The sequence below is a fragment of the Natrix helvetica genome (assembly GCF_964273705.1).
Source record: "Natrix helvetica genome assembly, chromosome: 5".
NCBI classification, from domain to species: Eukaryota; Metazoa; Chordata; class Lepidosauria; order Squamata; family Natricidae; genus Natrix; species Natrix helvetica.
Window position 1 is genome coordinate 60224634 of NC_138551.1, and position 20039 is coordinate 60244672.

The 20039-nt window shown below is 35.6% G+C and overlaps 2 protein-coding genes across 6 annotated transcripts in view; one reads left to right on the plus strand and one right to left on the minus strand.

Annotated features, from left to right (window-relative positions):
- Window positions 1–13217, plus strand: part of ENO4 (enolase 4) — a 33009-nt gene extending 19792 nt beyond the window's left edge. For 4 of the 5 annotated variants that reach the window (XM_081956585.1, XM_081956583.1, XM_081956586.1 and 1 more), the window contains exons 7-15: window positions 1009–1140; window positions 2351–2416; window positions 3672–3731; window positions 4178–4342; window positions 4580–4705; window positions 7948–8143; window positions 9005–9072; window positions 10985–11102; window positions 12946–13217. In XM_081956585.1, the coding sequence (XP_081812711.1) occupies window positions 1009–1140; window positions 2351–2416; window positions 3672–3731; window positions 4178–4342; window positions 4580–4705; window positions 7948–8143; window positions 9005–9072; window positions 10985–11102; window positions 12946–13076 (1062 nt within the window). In that variant the 3' untranslated portion in view covers window positions 13077–13217. The remainder of the gene's footprint in view (window positions 1–1008; window positions 1141–2350; window positions 2417–3671; window positions 3732–4177; window positions 4343–4579; window positions 4706–7947; window positions 8144–9004; window positions 9073–10984; window positions 11103–12945) is intronic. The other variant, XM_081956587.1, reaches the window with a different exon arrangement.
- A 1089-nt stretch (window positions 13218–14306) lies between these two features.
- SHTN1 (shootin 1) overlaps window positions 14307–20039 on the minus strand; it is a 90426-nt gene continuing 84693 nt past the window's right edge. Inside the window, exon 17 of the mRNA XM_081954477.1 lies at window positions 14307–18743. Within this exon, the coding sequence (XP_081810603.1) occupies window positions 18539–18743 (205 nt within the window). The 3' untranslated portion in view covers window positions 14307–18538. The remainder of the gene's footprint in view (window positions 18744–20039) is intronic.

Here is a 20039-nt window from a genome sequence, read left to right on the forward strand (position 1 = left end):
GACAACTACATGGTTATTACTGTGTTTATCAACAGTTGCGTTCAATTAAGGGAGATGTACATCTCTTGCTGTTTCCTTAAATCTGATGTCTGTTATGAAGCAAAAATATAAAACAGCAACCAAGATACCTGTTTGTGAGTTTCTTGAAAATGTTTGGTTGCTTTCCATGTGAAAAAGAATACTGAGCCAGATGGGCCACTGGAGTAATTGAACAGAATTTTCTTACATTGTGTTCTTATGGTATTTAAGTATTTTCATGACTGATGTGTGTGAATATGATAGAAGAGATAAGAGTAATATATATCAAGTAGCCATTCTTGTCTTCCATCTCTTGGTTTTGGGGCCAGAAGAGTGTACTAATCAATTAAACCATTGGTTTTAGTTTGATTCAAGTATGAATAAACCCATTACAAAACCTAAGCTATAAACTATAATTAACAAGTTCTTCTTTAACCACAATTCAAGTCTAGATTTGAACACCATATTTTCACTTACTTAGAGCTGACATGCACAATAAACTGTCAGTGAGATGAACAGGAATCATATTCTAATGTCTTGTTTACTCGTTTCCCAATTCTGCTGTCAATATATAGGAATATTCCTACATCTGAATTGAGGCAAATCCTAATCCTAAATTTGCTTATTGCTATACTAATTTGGGCTGTCTATCTCTGGCATTCAGGGAATGCCAGAACGAAATAAGGGATTTTTGTATACTGATTTATGATTATTCATTTTATTTTTCTGGTAGCTAAACTAGTCTTATTTGAACATTCCTGCCTAAAATTGGATATTTATGATCTTTAATGAAATTAAACTTTGTCTTGCTAGTCAATCATAGATGCAAATATGACATCTACATATGCAAATACAATCAACTTTCCTTTATGATCCAAATAATGTACAAAATAGTTTATAGTAAAACATAATATATGATTAAAGCAGACTTAGAGAGCCAGGCTTTTATTTTTAGCATAACCAATTAATGCTACATTCTTCCCCATTTAGAAGATGCCAAAAGAACTGGTTATGCCACTGCCAATGATAACAATTTTGAATTGTGGAAAATCATCACCTGGAAAACTGAATTTTATGAAAGAAGTGATGTTGATCCCTCCTGCCTGGTTAACAGTTAAACAAGTACTGTATGCTGTTGTTCTATTTTGAGAATGATAAATAAAATGTTGAAAATCACTCAAGATTTTCATTGTATTCACATTGTATTCACCTTTCAGGATGGAAATGCTGTTTATCTATATCACTGTTATTTATTAAAACTGTTGACTTTGAGCTAAATTCAAAATCTGTGTATGTGTAAGACATCTCAGAAAAAGAATGGAAAATACTGTTATGTTGATCAGACTATACAAAATATCTATTCAGTAAATAAATATGTAGCATTTCACCAGCATGAAGCATTATAGTTATAGATATAGTTATAGACATAAGTATAGATAGTTACAGTAGCCTATCATTTTTCTTGCATTTATTTGGAAATGTCCAATGCTTCTTATAATGAAGGAAGGCAAGCAATAACCACATTGGAAAGATTTAACACAGTTTGCTGTAGAATAAAGAGGATTTATTTTTACCAAGTTTCACATTCCAAGATGATCAGTGTTAACCTGGTGCAGAGGAAGCATTAGTTTAATGGAAAATTATTTTAAAACGTAGTTACAATCGTTCTAAAATGGATTTGAGAAATAGCTTTGACAGATAACTCTTGATCACCCAGAAAACCTTTGAATAAGTTTAACGACAAGATACATGATGATACAGTCCTCCATTATGGCTGAAATCACAAGTAAAAGAAATGTAATAGTAGGCTATGTAGAAAGTGAGACTACTTAGATATGGTTATCCGTTTTTGATTGGATAGACTATTAGTTACCAAATATATAATTTCTGCTAAAGGAAAACTCGATTAACATAATGTGTCAATCATCATTATCACCTCAGTACATGTAAACGAAGTTACATGCTGACACAATTGTTGATTAATTTTGTTCATTTCACAGTGTTATATAATAATAAGCAAACCTTAATAAAACTGAAAGGTAATCATATTGAAAGACATAAAAATAAATTAATCATCTTTGAAGTATAATTAAATCTGTACATTCCTGTCCTGAATACGGATAAGAATTAGCTAAAATGAATGGCAAATGAAGTTTTCATTTCTGTTTGTATGGCACATCACTTTGGAAAATGCATTTCACAAGCAGAGCTCCATCCAGGGTGGGAATATTGTTGTAAAAAAAGAGAAGCACCTTCTCCGATGATCTTAAAGCATGAACTAACTGATACAGGAAGATAGTCCTCCTTGACATAATGTTTTATTATTATACAGGCCATAACAAGATGTATGGATATTCAGAAAGAGATGTTGAAATTGATAGAAAAAATGAATAAAGAAGTAAGTCAAAAATAATAACACTTATTTAGGATATTCAAAAATGAATGCTATTGAATGAATGAATGAATGAATGAATGAATGAATGAATGAATAACTAAATGAATGAATAAATAAATAAATAATAGCACAAACACACACAAATTCCATTATGATGGAATTTGAAATTTGAATTTGGAGAAGGAGTGGGGATGGATAGGGAGGAATCCTGACAGGCGCATCATGGTTTCCCAGGGAGGAGGCATTACATTCCAAAAAGAATCCCAAATTAAGAGATTGCACAGTCTGGAGTTGGATGGGGGGAGAAAAGAGATATATCAGGTTGATATATCTCACGTGGCTTATCTGTTAGGTTAGAAGGATATAGCTTTAGTCTGGCAACTTCTTGTAAACTAATAGAGAATTGGATTCAACAGTGTCATCTTTGGGCTTAGGTCTAACATGCCTACACTCATAGAAAGGAAAGAAATATCAGCAAGATGGCAAACCTCATAGTCTGTAAAACAATCCACAAAGAGCTACTGTTTGGACAGGGAAATAGAAACTCACCTGAGAAATGGGATGGAACGACGAGATGTGATTGGTTGCACAAGAACCTTTTTTTCATTTAATTACAAGTTGCTATTTTAAACTAATAGGTGTTCATTATTCATAATGCTGAGTCAGATAATTGTTGGCAAGGTACAGTTTAATAATGCATTTCTACTTCAGACTAGTGTCATCACATACAGTTTATATTCATTTTACCTACATACAAATAGTCCTTGACTTACAACAGTTCATTTAGTGACCGTTCAAAGTTACAACGGCACTGAAAAATGCGACTTATGACCATTTTTCATAGTTATGATTTTTGCATGTCCTCATGATCATGGGATCAAAATGCAGATGCTTGGCAACTGGTTCATATTTATGACCTTTGCTGGGTCCCAGGGTCATGTGGTCACCTTTTGCAACCTTCTGAACAAGCAAAGCTAAAGGAGTGTTAAAATTCATTTAACACCCGTGCTACTAACTTAACAATTGCAGTGATTCACTTAAATAACTGTGCCAAAAAAAGGCGTAAAATGGGGCAAATCTCCCTTGACAAATGTCTCACTTAACAGCAGGAAATTTGGGCTCAATTGTGGTCGTAAGTTGAGGACTCCCTGTATTTTGCCATGATGACTCATGTGCTATAATGGCTGACAGTTTGTTACATTTTTCTGCATACTATGTTTTCCTAAACACTTTGTTCTTGAAAAATCCTTTGCAACAGTCTGCTTCTGCAATAGATGGCAAAAAAGCTGCTCAACGAGATGCAGGGAAAAAGACGCCGGTAAGGAGAAAAATAAAGTGGTCCTAAGGTTAAGCGTGATGAAAGATTAAAATTAAAATTATAAGGGAAAAAGCTTAGTAGCCATCCCTGACATATTGTATAATACAACTTATTTGCTATAAGACGGCATCTTTGCAAATGGTATTAACAAACTTAATAATTGTTTTCATGTCCATCTGATCATAGAAATTGGAAATAATAACTAGGAAGTTACCTGGTTGGTTTCTTGTAGGTAATGATAAATTATATGTAACTGAAATATTATCATAATATTACTATGGTTTGACCTATGAAATGACCAAACAGAGAAAGAGCCTCTAAAGGAGTTTAGAACAATATCGTCCATATAGTTTTGATGGAATGGTTCAAGAAGGGCAGGCATTCAGAAGTTAGCAGACAATTTTTTGTAAGTTAATATTTGCTTTTTATATATTATTTATTCACAGATTCCTGTTTCTAAAAAAATATCCCATTTAGGTTGTCTGGTAATGGGATACGACAGTCTGGAACCACTAACCTTGATCCAATCAGCATGCACACATCTTTCCCTGGAATTAGGAACAGATATATACTTGGGGATAAATTGTGCTGCTCATGAACTAATGGACTATGTAAGTTTTATTTTCAATAATTTATCATTGGTTTTCCTCTTTTGGGGGAATGTGTTATGATAATGGAGGTACTGGTATGATAATGAGACAAATGTGTAGAACAAATTGTTCATCTATAATACTAGACTGTTGTAAAATCTCAGTATATATAATTCCACAATTAGGCTTGACCTTAACTTGTTTTTTTTAATGGATAGCTTCATATTTAATAGATTTTGTCAATATTTTACACTCTAGAATAAAGGAAAATACGAAGTAATTGTTGGAACACTTAAATCTGCTGATGAAATGGTGGATATGTATGTAGATCTGCTTAAGAAATTCCCTTCTATTTTAACATTAATAGACCCATTGAGAAAAGAGGTAAGTTTTTACTTATACAAACATATATTTAAATTTGCATTACTTTTTAAAAACAGCATATAAAAATGAAAGAAATATGTAGATAGTGATGTTTTAACAATCATGCATTTTAAAGAAAAGAATGAGACATAGATGAAGGAAATTACATTGAGGTTCTTTCTCCAACAGATTATTGTGGTCTAATAACACTGGACTAGGCTTGTTTAAATCCAGTTCAAATGATCTCAAGAGGGTTGTGATTAATTTCCATTGATTTAAAAATAATTTAAATGACGTGTCTGTGTGTCTGTCTGTGTGTGTGTGTGTTATACAATACATACATACATACTGTACATACATACATACATACATACATACATACATACATACACACACACATACATACAGTATATGCTCCTCTTAAACTGGATTTAAGCATCATTTTCTAATCATTTACCCATACAATTAAAGTTGTTAAAAAGAGCTTTTTGAATCTTGGTTAGCTGGTATTTTAGGATGCATAAGAAGCCATAAGATATGTACGTTGCTCTGCTCATATCTCACATTGACTCTGGTCAATATTGTAAGACCTAATAATAATTTACTCAGAACTCTAGGATTTTTTACATCTCCTTATTTCACAATGTGAAATATTTATTAATTTGATTAATAACAGAAGGATACTGCTGACTCCTCCTTCTATCTATCAGTTTCTTGTAAACCTAAAAGCGAAAAGGCTTTTCCATCGCTGCTGAAGCTTTTCCACTTAGAGAAAAAAAAAAAAGTGTCTAAAGACCATTGTCTCTTTGTGTGTAGCAATTAATTCTATAGTCAGTGGCAACTGAACCATGTAACTTACAAATACAGTAGTACCTCTGGTCACAACCATAATTCGTTCCATAACTTTGGTCGCAACCCTATTTGGTCGTGACCCAAATCTAATTTTGGAAATTTGGCACTTACAAAAAAAATGGGGCGGGAGGGGAAATTGGCCACAAAAAAAGTGTGAATTTTTGGGTTAGAGCCCAATTTGTCGTGGTAAGAAGCCTACGTGACCAAAGGTTCTACTGCCGTGATGGCAAACCTATGGCACGCGTGCAACAGGTAGCATTCGGAGCCATTTCTTGGGGCTGATTTTGGCCTTCATTTTGGCTGGTTTTTCAGTCTCCGGAGGCTTCAAGAAAGCCGCGGTCCCCTTCCGGCTCGCACTGATCTGAGGCTAGCGCTGAGGAGCCTCCTGCACACGCGGTCCCATTCCCCTTCTTCCTGAACCAACATGAAAGGGACCGCAGCTCACGTTGATCTGAGGCTAGCGCTGAAGAGCCTCCTGCACACGCGGTCCCATTCCCCTCTTTCCTGAGCCAACATGAAGGGGACCGCGGCTCATGCTGATCTGAGGCTAGCGCTAAGGAGCCTCCTGCACAGCGTGGCTCTTCTCCGCAGCGCAGCGGAAGGAGTTGCTGTCCCCGCCACTGTGATCCTAGGGTATTTTGCTTGCACGCTTGCAAAGATCAAAGTTGTCACAATCCTCCCTTCATGATAATCATTTGATGACGTCAGTGCCTCACCAGCCATAAACCTCACTGCACGTCACTGTTCCCGGGTATTGTTACAGGTCGGTGGGATTTTGCCATTTGCTAACTCTTGAGATCGCTCTCTCCCTCCTTTGCCCCTCCCCCACCTTTATCTCCTGCTTGCAACTCTCCTGCTTGCAAGTTTGGCAGAGTCCCAGGGGTGGGGGGATTGTTTCCATTTGTTTTGACCTGGAATCAGTTCCCCAGGTTTCACTTTAGAACTCTTGGGAAGCTTTGTTGGAAAGAGCCAAACTTTGGGTGGATTTTTGTAGAATGGAGCCGGGCTAGGATCCTGCTTTTTATAGTGATCCTGCCCTGGGTTTTTTTCTTTTTTCTTTTTGCTGGGGGATGGTCAAAATTGAAAGATAAACACAAGTGTGTGTGTGTGTGTGTGTTTCCATTCGTTTTGATCTGGAATCAATTTCGCAGGTTTCACTTTAGAACTTTTGGGAAGCTTCATTTGAAAGCTGGGGTTCTGCTTTTTATAAAGGATCTTGCCCTGGGTTTTTGTTTCCTTTTTCTTTTTGCTGGGGGCTGCATGCAGGCCTCTAGGAACTACAGCTTCTCCCTCCTCAGCATTGGAAACTTGTGAGTTTTGGATAGAAATAGCCACCTTATTCAACTGGCCTCTTTCAGGACATTTCCAGGCTGATAGGCCTAATTGGGGCCATCTCCAAGACATCTTAATTATTTCCCACAAGAAGCAGAGGGGCTCAAGCCTTGGGAGGTAGTGGACACCCCCCCCCCCCCCCAAAAAAAACACCCAGCTCTCCTTCTGGAACCTCTTTCTCAGAACAAACTAAGGAGAGATCTGGCTTACCTTGAAAGGCCTCCTGGCTTCAGCCCTCCCAAAGTCACGTGAGCATGTGCAGGGGGCACGGCGGGGGGGGGGAGGAGATTAAGTTATGGAGTGGGCATGCGAGCGCACACGATAGCATGCATGCTCGTACTTTTGGCACCCGAGGCGAAAAAGTTTCGCCATCACTCTTCTACTGTATTAGTTTTAAAAAGAACTACAGAGGACAGTGAGGAACTGATGTGCTGCACTCCTAAAATCTTACATTGTACTAGGGTTAGTAGCTTGCCATAGCTTCATGTTCCATAGCAGTAAAGCATTTAGGATCGCAGCTGGTATCAATTCTACTATGAAGTTATTTAGCAGTATACAGAAACACATGTACTGTATATATGCATATACCTCCACACTCTACATATATCCTAGCTATTCTCCTTGCCTTACATTCATGCATACTTTTTCTTCTTTCATTTGTGTTTGTGTATACATCTTTGTGTTCGTGTGTGTGTGTGTGAGAGAGAGTAAGATATTTATCCTGTGTATAATAGGCAAGTATGTATGTGAGGGGAGGCTTTTAATAAAGCTTTGAGAAAATTGCAGCACTTTTGCTCTTGCTGACTTGCAGCTCTGGATTTCAGTTCTTCTGTTAGGGCTTCTAGATAAATTGAAAAATGATTTTATTGTGTACCTTCATTCAACCTAGTACTGAATTTACTGATGTTAATGCTAAAAGAGTCTCATTAAAAAAAAAGAATTATGGTAATACTTTGCCTTCTTGTCTAGAGCTAATACCTGAAACAAATTCCATGTGCAATCACATTTGCCCAATAAAGAATATTCTATTCTATTCTGTTCCATTCTGTTCTATTGTATTGTTTTTGCTGTCTTTACAGGACAGCCAACAATGGATCCATCTGTGCAATGTTTTGCGTTCTAAATGTTATTTAATTGCAGAAGACTCATGCAGGAGTTTGACAAAACTTCTGGGTTCTAAAAAAAGCAATATGCCAAAATGCAGTGGCCTTGTCATAAAACATATCAATGAAGCTAAAATTATGGACCTTATACAAATGACCCAGCGATTGGATGGTGAGGAAAGAACTGTATATCAAAATTCAATAGTAGCTGTAAATATATAGAGCTTTTTATATTTAGTAAACTATTTAATAATTAAACATTCTTATTCATCAAAATTTGTTTTCATGATGGATTGACAGTATAATTTGGGACTCATTTTAAAATACATAAGTTGAATGTTTAGATATAATTCAGCTTTACGTGGTATAGAAAACTTCATATATCTCTTATAGTATTGGTTTGTGTCACATATTTCCCATCATTCTTTATGGACCTCAAAATGTAACAGATTTAAAATATTAATATTCAGATTTTTATTTGTATCAGCTAGATTGTTCATTTAAAGAAAACAAAAAATCTATATTCAACAGAAAAAGATTCATTATGTTTATTTTAAACATACTTTTAATCTGATTATCTCTACTGTAACAGTTGTGGGGACTGTTAAAAGCAAGTAATACTTTACAAATACAATATAAATACTTTAGCTTTTCTAGAGTTTGTCCACAATCCAATGCAGAATAAATAAGTCTAAATAGATATAAATGTTCAACACTACTTGGCTGTGGGCAGATGATTTTGTACACTATAAATAAGTCATAATAAAACAAAACTAGATTGCAATAATAAAATAATTGTGTATTTCCAGGAGGACAGCTATATTAGTTTGCTACAGCAAAACTAACATAAATTTAGTGTATTTAAGGAATTATCTGCTTAATGAAACTGAAACTTTTCTGGACTAGAGTTTATTTTATTAGTCCACAAAATTTAAATTTATAATAAACTACTTCCCAGTAATTTTACATTTAAGACAATGATTTGCAAACTACAGAAGTTTTATGAAATTAAAAGCCCTTGTATTCAATACAGGTTGGAGGCACCTTTCCATCTTAGGAAGTCCAGATGGAGAATCTTCTGATGATAGCCTTGCAGACCTGGTATGTATTCCTCAATTGCCCCAAGCTTTTTATCTTGAGCTGCTTCCTAAGAGAAATGTTTAGCTAGTGAAGAGACATATAACCTTTGAGGAAATTGGCTTTTTGAAGAAAGTTGCCTTTTAAAGTGAGGTAATATTTGAACATTCAAGGGAAAAACAGCAGAATAGGCAGGAGAAGCAAACAGCAAATATGTAGTCTCTCTTGCTGACATTTTTAAGGAAAAGTTGAGTAAATTATTCAAACATAGGGCAGTAACAGTATTTCCTTGTCTTAATGGACTCCACTTGATTTTTTTTTGTATTGAAGTATAATTACATAGAGGATGTCACTTGAAATGATTACTTACTTAATGTGTCAATTTTCTTTCACCAGTCCTTCATTTATTCTCTTCTGCAATCTTCCAGGTCCCTCCTATTCCTCTTTCTTTCAATAATGTAGTCATCTTGGATTCCTTTACATCTGCTATAGCTTCCTATCTTTTCTCCTGACTTACTACATCAATGCTGACTGCTCTGTTTGAAATACCTGAATACTGCGGTATTGGTATTTTCTCCTCAAAATTGGATAGCCTAGTACAGCGATGGCGAACCTTTTTTGACTCGCGTGCCATAAGGGGGGAGCGCAGGGGGGGGCGTGTGTTGGCGTGCCGCACCCATAATGCAATGTGTGACCCCCCCCAGTGCACATGCGTGCATGAAAGGTGCGACCCCCCCAATTTTTTTGCATCTTTTTTCGCTCTCCCCAGGCTCCATAGGCTTTATAGGAGCTTGGGGAGGGTGAAAACCGCCTCCCCTACCCCCCTGGAAGCCCTCCGGAGGCTTCAGGGATTTTAGGAGGCTTCCCTGAAGCCCCCGGAGGACTAAAAACAAGCCTACGAGCAAAGAGGACTTCCGGTTTGCTTGTAGGGTTGTTTTTAGTCCTCTGGAAACTTCAGAGAAGCCTCCTGAAGATCCCTGAAGCCTCCGGAGGGCTTAAACCTACTCTACAAGCAAAACGGAAGTCCGTTCCCGAACTTCCGGTTTGCCCATAGGGCCAGTTTTGTGTACTCTGGAGGCTTCAGGGAAGCTCCTGAAGCCTCCAGAGAAGCTCCTGAAGCCTCCAGAGACTCCCCTGGGGGGCGGGGGGCTCTTTTTGCCCTCCCCAAGCTCCTATAAAGCCTCTGGAGCCTGGGAAGGGGGGAAAATGGCATTAAAAAAGGCTGAACACAGCTGGCCAGCACGTGCATGTGCATGTCCAGCTGACAGGGCAACGCCTCGCGTGCCCTGACAAATGGCTCCGCGTGCCACCCATGGCATGCATGCCATAGGTTCGCCATCCTGGGCCTAGTAATATAGACTATTAAGTTGCAACACTGTTTTTTTTTCCTTCCCTTGTTCTGTGTCCTCCCGATAGTTAGTTGATATCTTCTCCTTATATATAAAAAACAGGTAAATTATTTACTAGAAGCCAGATTTTAGTTCATTATACTTATCGGATTCACTCTAATGTTGCAATTTAAGAGTTATATGAGTTTAAGGTTTAAACTGCAGCTCACAATCCAACTGAGATTTTTGCTGCTTTAAGAAACAAATATGCAAATCTTTTATTAATACTTAAACTGTGAAGGGAAAAACACAATAAGAACAAATAAATAAATAAAAACACACACATACATGCAGTAGAGAGAGAGAAAGAAACCAATAGATATAAATATATGAAATAACATATTTTTAAACAAAACATTGATCATACAGAATAATATTGGTACTGGCAGTTACTAATTCAGCTTTTTAATTATGAGCTTTCATATAGGGTTGAAATATATAGGACTGTAATTAAAGCCTCTATTTAATCGCCAAATTAGGTTAGTCAGAATAAACCACCAAAGTTTTCAGCTATGGGTTTTTTAAAAAAAAGAATTTATTTGTCCTAGGCTGTTGGACTGGGAACCAAATTCATCAAACTGGGAGGTCTTTCCCGTGGAGAGAGGATAGTCAAGTACAATCGGCTTCTTGCAATAGAGGAAGAACTAAACAAGAATGGGAGGCTTTGTAAGAACCTCTTTCTTACTTTGTTTTCAGTGCTTAATGAATAAGAACCCAGAGATTGAGGAAAGTGACTGAAATCACACTGTAGGAGGGAAAGAGAATCAAAAGACTGTAAATAAGCAGTTGCAGAAAACTGGATGACATTTGCCATGAGTTATATTGTCCTGATGATGAGTTATCTATTTATCTGAATGTTAAAATAAAATTTCTTGGAGGGAGTAGGCCACAACAGTTCAATGTATTTAATTGGTTGAAATCATCACCAAGGGAGAGCATTTTCTGAAAATTCTTACATTGATGAATATTCACATGTTGTGGAGGAAACTTTAAAATGCGATTCATCATTTTCTGAATAAAGAGTCAAAGACACTATTATATATAAATTGCATGTACTAGGAGCGGCACATGGAGAGATATTAAAAATGGGGATGTGACACAAGTTGCATACAAGAGATTTGACTCCTGCAAAATTCAATTCAAACTATTAGTTTGAATTGTTTTCGAACACATGCTGCTTTTTTGAAAGTTTTTAATTGATCCACAACAATGGGTTAATGATAAAAATAAAGCCAGAACAGAGAAAACTGCCTCAAGCCACACATGGCAATTTGTCCATAAAAAATCAAACTGTTAACTGGCTGTGGTTTGTAGGGCAACATGCACCAATCTGGTGTTGTTTAAATGCATTTGGAAGACACATTTCAGTGTGACAATAACGGGCTAAATGAGGGTTCTGGGAGCAGCAGTCTCAATGCATTTGTTGGGTCCCATGTTGAAAAATCATTTCTAGAATCTCAGAGAAAAAGCTCTCAAAACCTCACTTAGCTTGTTATTGGTCATACGGAAATGTCTAGTCCCCAAATGCATCTAAACCAGAGGTTTCCAGCCCGGTCCATGGACCAGCACTGGGTCCTAGAAACCAGACTACACAAACAAGCAAAGTCCCATCTATGGAATGCAGACAGTAAGTGAAACCACGCTCCCTTCAGTCCGTGGAAAATTCTCTCTACGGAACTGGTCCCTGGTGCCCAAACGGTTGGGGGGGGGGCTGATCTAGACAACACCAGATTTGAGAATGTTGCCCTACAAACCACAACCAGTTAGCAACTTGTTCTTTACAAGATAAATTGCCAGGTCTGGCTTGTGCCAATTTTCTCTGTTCTGGCTTCATTTTTTGTCATTAATCCATTGTTTTGGATCAATTAAAACAGGCTTTAAAGAAACTGTATTTTTTTAATTTTATTTAAAATATCGGGGGGGGGGGGGTTCTTCAAATGGTTTTGCAACTTTTCCATAAAAAGTTCATTGGAATGACCAGTGCTTGTTTGCACTGTTCAAACCTCTGGATGTAATTCTTCCTTTTGCTTACTTTTTATATATGGCAGGATCCACAAAGGATAGGACAGAACTCTTTTAACTTGCAAATACGAGTAAAAAAGCAGACATCTCATTAAATTGTTTCCAAAATTAGAACACGTTTGTGTTTCCCGTGTGTTAATATTGGAGACCTGTGCACATTTGTTCTGTACTCTATATTCATATTTTCCTCTTGTAAGAAATGAGCTGAAATTTACATTCCTTGATGAATGGAGCAGGACTGGTAGCAGATATAAGTGTCCGTAAACCTTCCATTTACTATTGCAATCTAACATAGATTGCAGGATGAGCAGGAATAAAAATAAAAACTTCTGTGATGTGGCATATACCTGATGAGAAGTAAAGGAAAAATCATTGATATTTAAAGTTATGCAAAAACACTTTCTCCCTTCAAACATGAACATGAATTTAAAACATCCCGTGCATTTTTTTTACTGTATTTATTATTTGGCTATGTATTCCTTTCCAGGTGAAAGAGAGGAGTACGAATTTATTGACTTTACTGAGGAGGAGGAGGAAGAAGAAGAGGAAGAAGAAGAAGAGGAAGAAGAATCTGATCATACTGATTCTCCTTCTGGAAGTAGACAAGCTGTAGTCTAGAAATTAATGTTTCAGAGTTGGCATTGCTGGATTCAAGCTGACCCTGGAATTCTTTTGGTAATGCATTATGTCTTTCCCAAGACAGCAACTGTGATAAAAATGTAAATTTATTTCTCTTATTTTTATTAAAAAAATGTTTTATTTTGGGTTTTATTTTGTCTTTCTGTTGCAGTGTGCACAGCGTTCAGCACAATGACTGAGTTTTTCTTCCTTTCAATTCTACTTATTCCTATGTTTAGTTCTACACAAATAAGGCTGTCTTCTGGTAAGATTTCTTTCAGTGGGAGAAACTAACAATATATATTATAGAGGATTATAAAATCAATGATTCATTAAATTCCACTAATGCAAATATTTGTTTGAATAGTAGTAACCAGTGTTGATGTGGGGTTTATCATAAAATTCTTTACTCCAAATATGCATAAAGCCTAATAATTGACAATTTAAAAAAAACACCAAAACATCTTTGGTTTGTTGTTATTTCAATTAACAAGTAGCCCTCTGAAATATAAATGGAAAGTACTTTTTATTAGAATATTAAAGTTATATGAACAATTAAGATCAAGAATAATGTTTATGGGCCAGTACTATGATTACCACCTAGAGCAGGCATGTCCAAAGTGCGGCCCGGGAGCCAAATGTGGCCCTTTTTCAAATTTCAAGCAGCCCGCAGCCTCTTCTCCCCACTGGAGTTATTTGTTTAGTCTTTCATAAAATACTGTATTTTTTGAAGTATAAAGATGCATCTTTTTCCCCTCAAAAAAGAGGCTAAAAATCTGGGTGCATCTTATACACTGAATACAGCATTTTTTGCCTCCCAAAACTCTGCCCCCTTCACCAAAATGGCTGTGCATAGCCTTTAGGAGGTTTTTGGAGTGCTCCTGGGGGCTGTGGAGGGCATAAATGAGCAAAAAACGGGCCATTTTTTGCTCAACTTTGCCCCCCCCTAGCCCCCAGGAGCACTCTAGAAGCCTCTTAAAGGCTATTCATGCCCTTTAAAAAATAGGCCCATTTTCGTGGGAGAGTGCAAAAACTTTTTTTTTAATTTGCCTCTTCAAAATCTTGGTGCGTCTTATACTCCGAAAAATATGGTAGTTAATTCGCATTTAATGTTAAGGGTTCAAAGAATGTCAGGCTGAATGATTGGCCCCACACATTTTCACCTCACCAAATCTGGCCCTCCTCGCAAAAAGTTTGGACACCCCTGACCTAGAGGTTTGCAGAATTAGTGTAGATACCTAGTGTAATATAATGCAATTTATAGTGACCAATCAGTTTTTCTCCATGTCTGTAAATTTATATGTGAAGAATGAAAACAACTGCAACACAATACTCTAGAAACAACAAATCACAATATTTGGGAAATAACCTGGACATTTTTAATAAGCAGCATCAAAACAATAATTAATTTCATACTATAAGAGTTTAGAAGAAAAGTGTCTTTTTAAAATGTTTATATTTTCAATAATTCCAAAAATATAGAAATTATATCAAATTCAATATAATTAAATTAATATAAATGCATAATTAGGAAGAAACATTTTTCCACTTTTACAAATTATTAATTCACCATTCAAATAGTAGAATTCTTTATTGGTCAAGAGTGATTGGACACACAAGGAATTTGTCTCCAGTGCATAAGCTCTCAATGTACAAAGAAACAACAAAGTGACGTCATAAACCATAGTTATAATCATTAATCATGATGCAACCAAAAAAAAAAAAAAAAAAAGGAAAAGCAAGGAAACGTAAAGCTACCCCATTAATAATGCCATCCAATGGATTATGCATTTTTTCCTGAAGAATGCATTCAAGAAAAATGCCATCTGATTTTCATGGAATTTAATTCCAAATACATAAACTTTATTATTTACTTTACATTTAATGACAAGCATTAAACACATACTGATCAAGTCAAACTAATAAATTAGATTCAACCTTAGGCCTCACTACTAATCATTATTTCCTATCAGAAAGTTCTTAGCAGTGCACTCAAACCAATATTAAACTGCAAACTGCTGAAGTTCCATCACAATTGTCCACTATATTGGAAATGTATAGTTTTAGAAACATGAGTAAACTGTACATTTGCACTCAAGGTAGCCTAGTGCATATTTATTGATGTTTCTGTTAAAAAAATGATGACCAAATGTAGTAAATTAGCTATTTTGTCTTTTTCCTGAATTCATTGTATTCTATATGGTGCCATATTTAATGCCTCTCCTCAGTTAGAAGACTGACTGTTCTCAGGGAGCTTGCTGATGATGAGGTAAACATCATTTGGCTAACGCATATTCCATAGCCTCTATACTATGCCCTGAAATATGTAGAAATTCATGTGGAGGTATATTACTGATATATTTTAATATTATATTTTAGAAACAGAGCAAGGCACATATACACACACACACACACACACACACATATATATACATACAACACATATACATAGCTACACAGGATGGCGTTATCTAACTATAAATTCAATCCCAGGCAAGAGTATTTGGCCACGTACAAGTATTGAAATCAAACATCACTGTCTAAGCAAGCCATTTCAAAATAGCATCTCTTATATTGCTGGGAAGCACTTGACCAAATCAACAAGATATAACCGGCAGTCTGTTTAGTCAAAAACAGTAATAACAAACACATAAGGAATAAATGCCATGTAATCTCAAGTTAGCTCAAAATTGTAAAAAAGTTTATTTTCTGATTGCAGAAAATTGCTGAAGACCACAAAAACTGAGCATGGCATTCATATAACCCCTCGCCCCCCTAGATTTTAGCCTCAATTCTATACCAACCAAAATGAGTCCGATATTAAGTATGCATTTATAGCAACTAGATATAAGTTATAAAACAAGGGTACCCAATCCTAGCAGCTTTAAGGCTTGTGGATTTTAAATCCCAGAGTTCCTCAACCAGCATGTCTGGATGGGGGGATTCTGAGAGTTGAAGTCCACAGGTCTTAAAATTGCCAAGGTTGGACATTCCTGCTCTAGACTGTATAAAAGGCGGGAAAACAAAAGTGCAAGAAACTATATATATATTCCATTCCTCATGCCGCCTTCCCAGTTGAGCAATCAGAGCCACTCTTTTTCTAATAAGAGAAATATTTCAGCTGCTCCGAAATGCCATATAATTGCATAGTTCTATGATTCCTGCTGCTTTTCTTAGAAGAGGCCTTCTCCGGTGAAAGTTAAGGACTGTGTAACTCAAAAACTAAGGCTAATTTCTTAAAGGAAGTCTTTTATAGAAGATGACTACCTTGCATATAAAAAGCTCTAAAGGTTTCCCAGTTTGATTAAGTGCCTCACCTCATCCCATTTATTCTTTTCCAATGGGCTAATATAAGGCCTAGTTCATAGTTATAAAACTATGATTCAGGATCTCATGCTGTTCTTCAACCCCCTCATTCGGTTGCTGTCCTCTGTTGCAATTTTCCTGTATCACATCCTGTTGTTTCCTATAGAGGACTCATATTTTGTTTCGTGCTCACATATTAATTTATTTTAGGATATATATATAATATTTAGATCTGAAATCTTTAATAATTTATAGTCTGAAATTCTACACCAGTTTAGGAGGAGGATTCACTGAAGTCCTTACCTATTTCTGTAAACCGATTAACTGGATATATTAATTATTATTTAAAAGGTACCATAATATAAGAATTTACAATGTATTCAGGTAAAAAGTAGACACTTCTCAGACATGGCATTTTCTGTCTTTCATACAAAATAATGTCTCCTTTATTGGCATCTTTGCCAAAATGCATTTATTAAAATGCTTGCAAAAATCTTCTTATTCCTTTCATGGCTTGGAAATCCAACAATTGGCATGCCTTCCCAGAAGAGACTTCATGAGGTTAAGTAGGGGATACATAGGAAGAGCTTTAGATACAAAGGTTATAGGGCCAGTTTCATCTAGTGCTTAAGGCACCAGGCTAGAAATCAGAAAACTCTACTTAGGCATGAAAAACTGGCTGGATCACCTTGGGTCAATCATTCTCTTTCAGCCAACACTCCTAATGAGGTTTCTGTTGTGGGGAAAATATGAGGAGGAAGGAGCGTTATGCATGTTCACGGCTTTAAGTTATTTACAAAGTAATAAAGGTGGAATCATAAGATCTAATTTTTAAAAATCTAATATAAGCCCCTATCCCAACGTGGCCAAAAAAAAAAAGAGGATTGTTTTCGAACTGACTATTCACATCCTACTATTGCTTGCAGAGAGAAAAGTTAATAATAATCACATTCCAGATTTAAAAACTTTGGTAATAAAAACAACATAGTCTAGATAGTGATTGTGGCAGTATTTGGAGACGCATAGAATAGAAGAGAAAGAAATGGGAGAAGATAATAAAATAGAAATACGTGAAAATAGAACATCTGCAGCCAAAGAAAGCAACGGTAGTACCAAAAGTTATTACTTTTTGGGTGCAATCTCAAAACAACTAACTTCATTTGAACACCACTGGCATTGACAAAATCACCATCAGTTAAAAGGCAACTTTGCTCAGAACAGCTTACATCCTACAATAATATCTTTAACACCATCAAACAACATCTCCCTATCCCAGGTCCTTGAGAAGGACTCGATACGTAGATAAAAAATGCCAAAACCAATCTAAACATCTGGTGGACTGTGCAACAAACAATAATAATATACTATGTTATTATATTTATAAGAATAAAGACCTGATACTGATTCCACATTGTTGTAACAATATACCCTTAATATTATTAAACAACATCGCCTATCCCAGGGCCTTGGAAAGAATTCAATAGGTGAACAAAAATGCCAAATCCATTTTAAACATCTGAATGACTGTGTGACTAACCATAATAAGAAGATACAGATTGCAATAGATATTATTTTCCTGGCAAACTGTGCCAGGCAGAGGGTAAAATTAGCCAATCACAGGTATTTATTATAACTTTTATGGTTAAAATATTGTTTATACAAAATTTCCTTCAACTTCAATATAATCTATTATAAATACTATTCCAGATTACACAATTATTATTATTTTACTTTGTAGTGGCAAGCCACTAGTTTTAATAAAATTTTAAAGAATGGCTCTGAAAAATTGTATCTTCTATTAACCAAAAATTGATTTCTAGATGTCAGTCATATAAGAGCATGCCATGTATTTCTTAATTAAGGCTTGTTTTACTTATTTAAATTAGACTTAGCAGGCTTTTTGGTCAAACTATAAACAAAGTACTTATATAAAATAATATTATTCAAATAAATCTTAACATTTTGCATAATCTAGTAAGTGAATACCATATATTAATTTAGAAGAAAAAACAAGGGAAAGAGGTGTAAAGACTTTGGATTCAATATAAACACATTATGAGTAAAAAATATAGCCCTTTCCCATATTCATAAACAAAACAACTGACAATCATTGAAAACAGAGTTCCAGAAATAGTCAATGCCTTTCAGCATATCAATTAACAGAGAGAGCTGTCGGTCTCTTTTGTTTTCTCAGTACTAGTGTCTTTATGAAGCTGTTGACCCTTGTTTTCAGTTATCTTGCCTTGATCCATAACTTTAGGCATTTGTTCTTTGATTTTCTCCGGATTGAATAGTACCATGAATTCAGCTTGCTTGTCTGCATCAATAACCTTGTTTTTAAGTCCTGCATTGCTGGATGACCTAAAAGGCAAATTAAAAAAACAAAGGGATTTTAAAATATAAACAACAATCAACCAGTTAGTTACAGTCTTAGCGTGTGCTTAATATATTACCACAGTTTATGAGTCTGTTTTTCATATCATACACCCATAATAATTGCCTTCTCACACAAGTTCCATCCAAGTTGAAAAACTGAACATAATGTTGACACCATCTCAAACATTTATTAACATAGTTTAAGAAATGATAGTTTACTGTGAGGATTCAAAATTACAGCAAAGTTCAACCATTGGATAGCTATTGCTACTTCCTGTAAATGAAATCAGTGAATGCTTCTAAAATCATTTTTTTCCTAGTACTTGTTAGTAAGGTGACCAACCGTCCTCCTTTAGGGAGGACAGTCCTTCTTTTGTAAGTTCTGTCCTCCCTCGAAAAGTGTCCTCCTACATGTCCTCCTTTTTGATATTTGAAGGCTAATCTGTTGCGCGTTATGTGACGTATTTTATTAAACAGTTTTTAATGGTGTTTTTTTTTACTTCATCGCAAGTATATTGAACAGATATTGAATCTGGTGTTGAATTTTTATCTAAAGAAATGCTAGACATTAGAATAGACGACAATTGTCTCTTTGAAGAAATTAGAAGACTGAATGTATATTTAAATTCTGAAAAATTAATACAATGGGAAAATCAACATGTTGAAATTGATAAAAGATGGGTGGATATTTTCAGCCATTTCAAAAATGAACATATTCCATGTGAACATTTATTTATACTTGTTCAATTTACGTTGTGCTGCCCTGGAACTAATGCAGCAGTTGAAAGAGTTTTTTTCAATTGCCAATGATTTTTCGACAAGTGAGAAATCGAGATTGAATGTTGATACTCTAGCTGCAGCACTTGCCGTAAAATTCAATATGAAGGATATTTCTTGTTCACATATTTCCAATATATTGTTAGAAGATGATACATTGACAAAAAATATTAATTCAATGGAAAAGTACTCATTTAAATAATAATTAACAGGCATGTAAGCATAATTACAATATAAAATGTTGCATATATCATATTTTAGTGTATTATTGTTGCAATGAATAAAATATTTCTTTTATTTACGATATATTTTTTCCAATTTATTTGTCCTCCTTTTCATTGTAAAAAAGTTGGTCACCTTATTGTTAGCACTTAACAAAGATAGTACAAGTCTGCCTGTGAATTTCCTCTTAGTAAAAGGTAAATCGGTAAAATGCAAATACAGTAAATCATCCATGAGTTGTCAGCAGTACTGGTTGTAATGTTAACTTTTAGTCCAGTAATA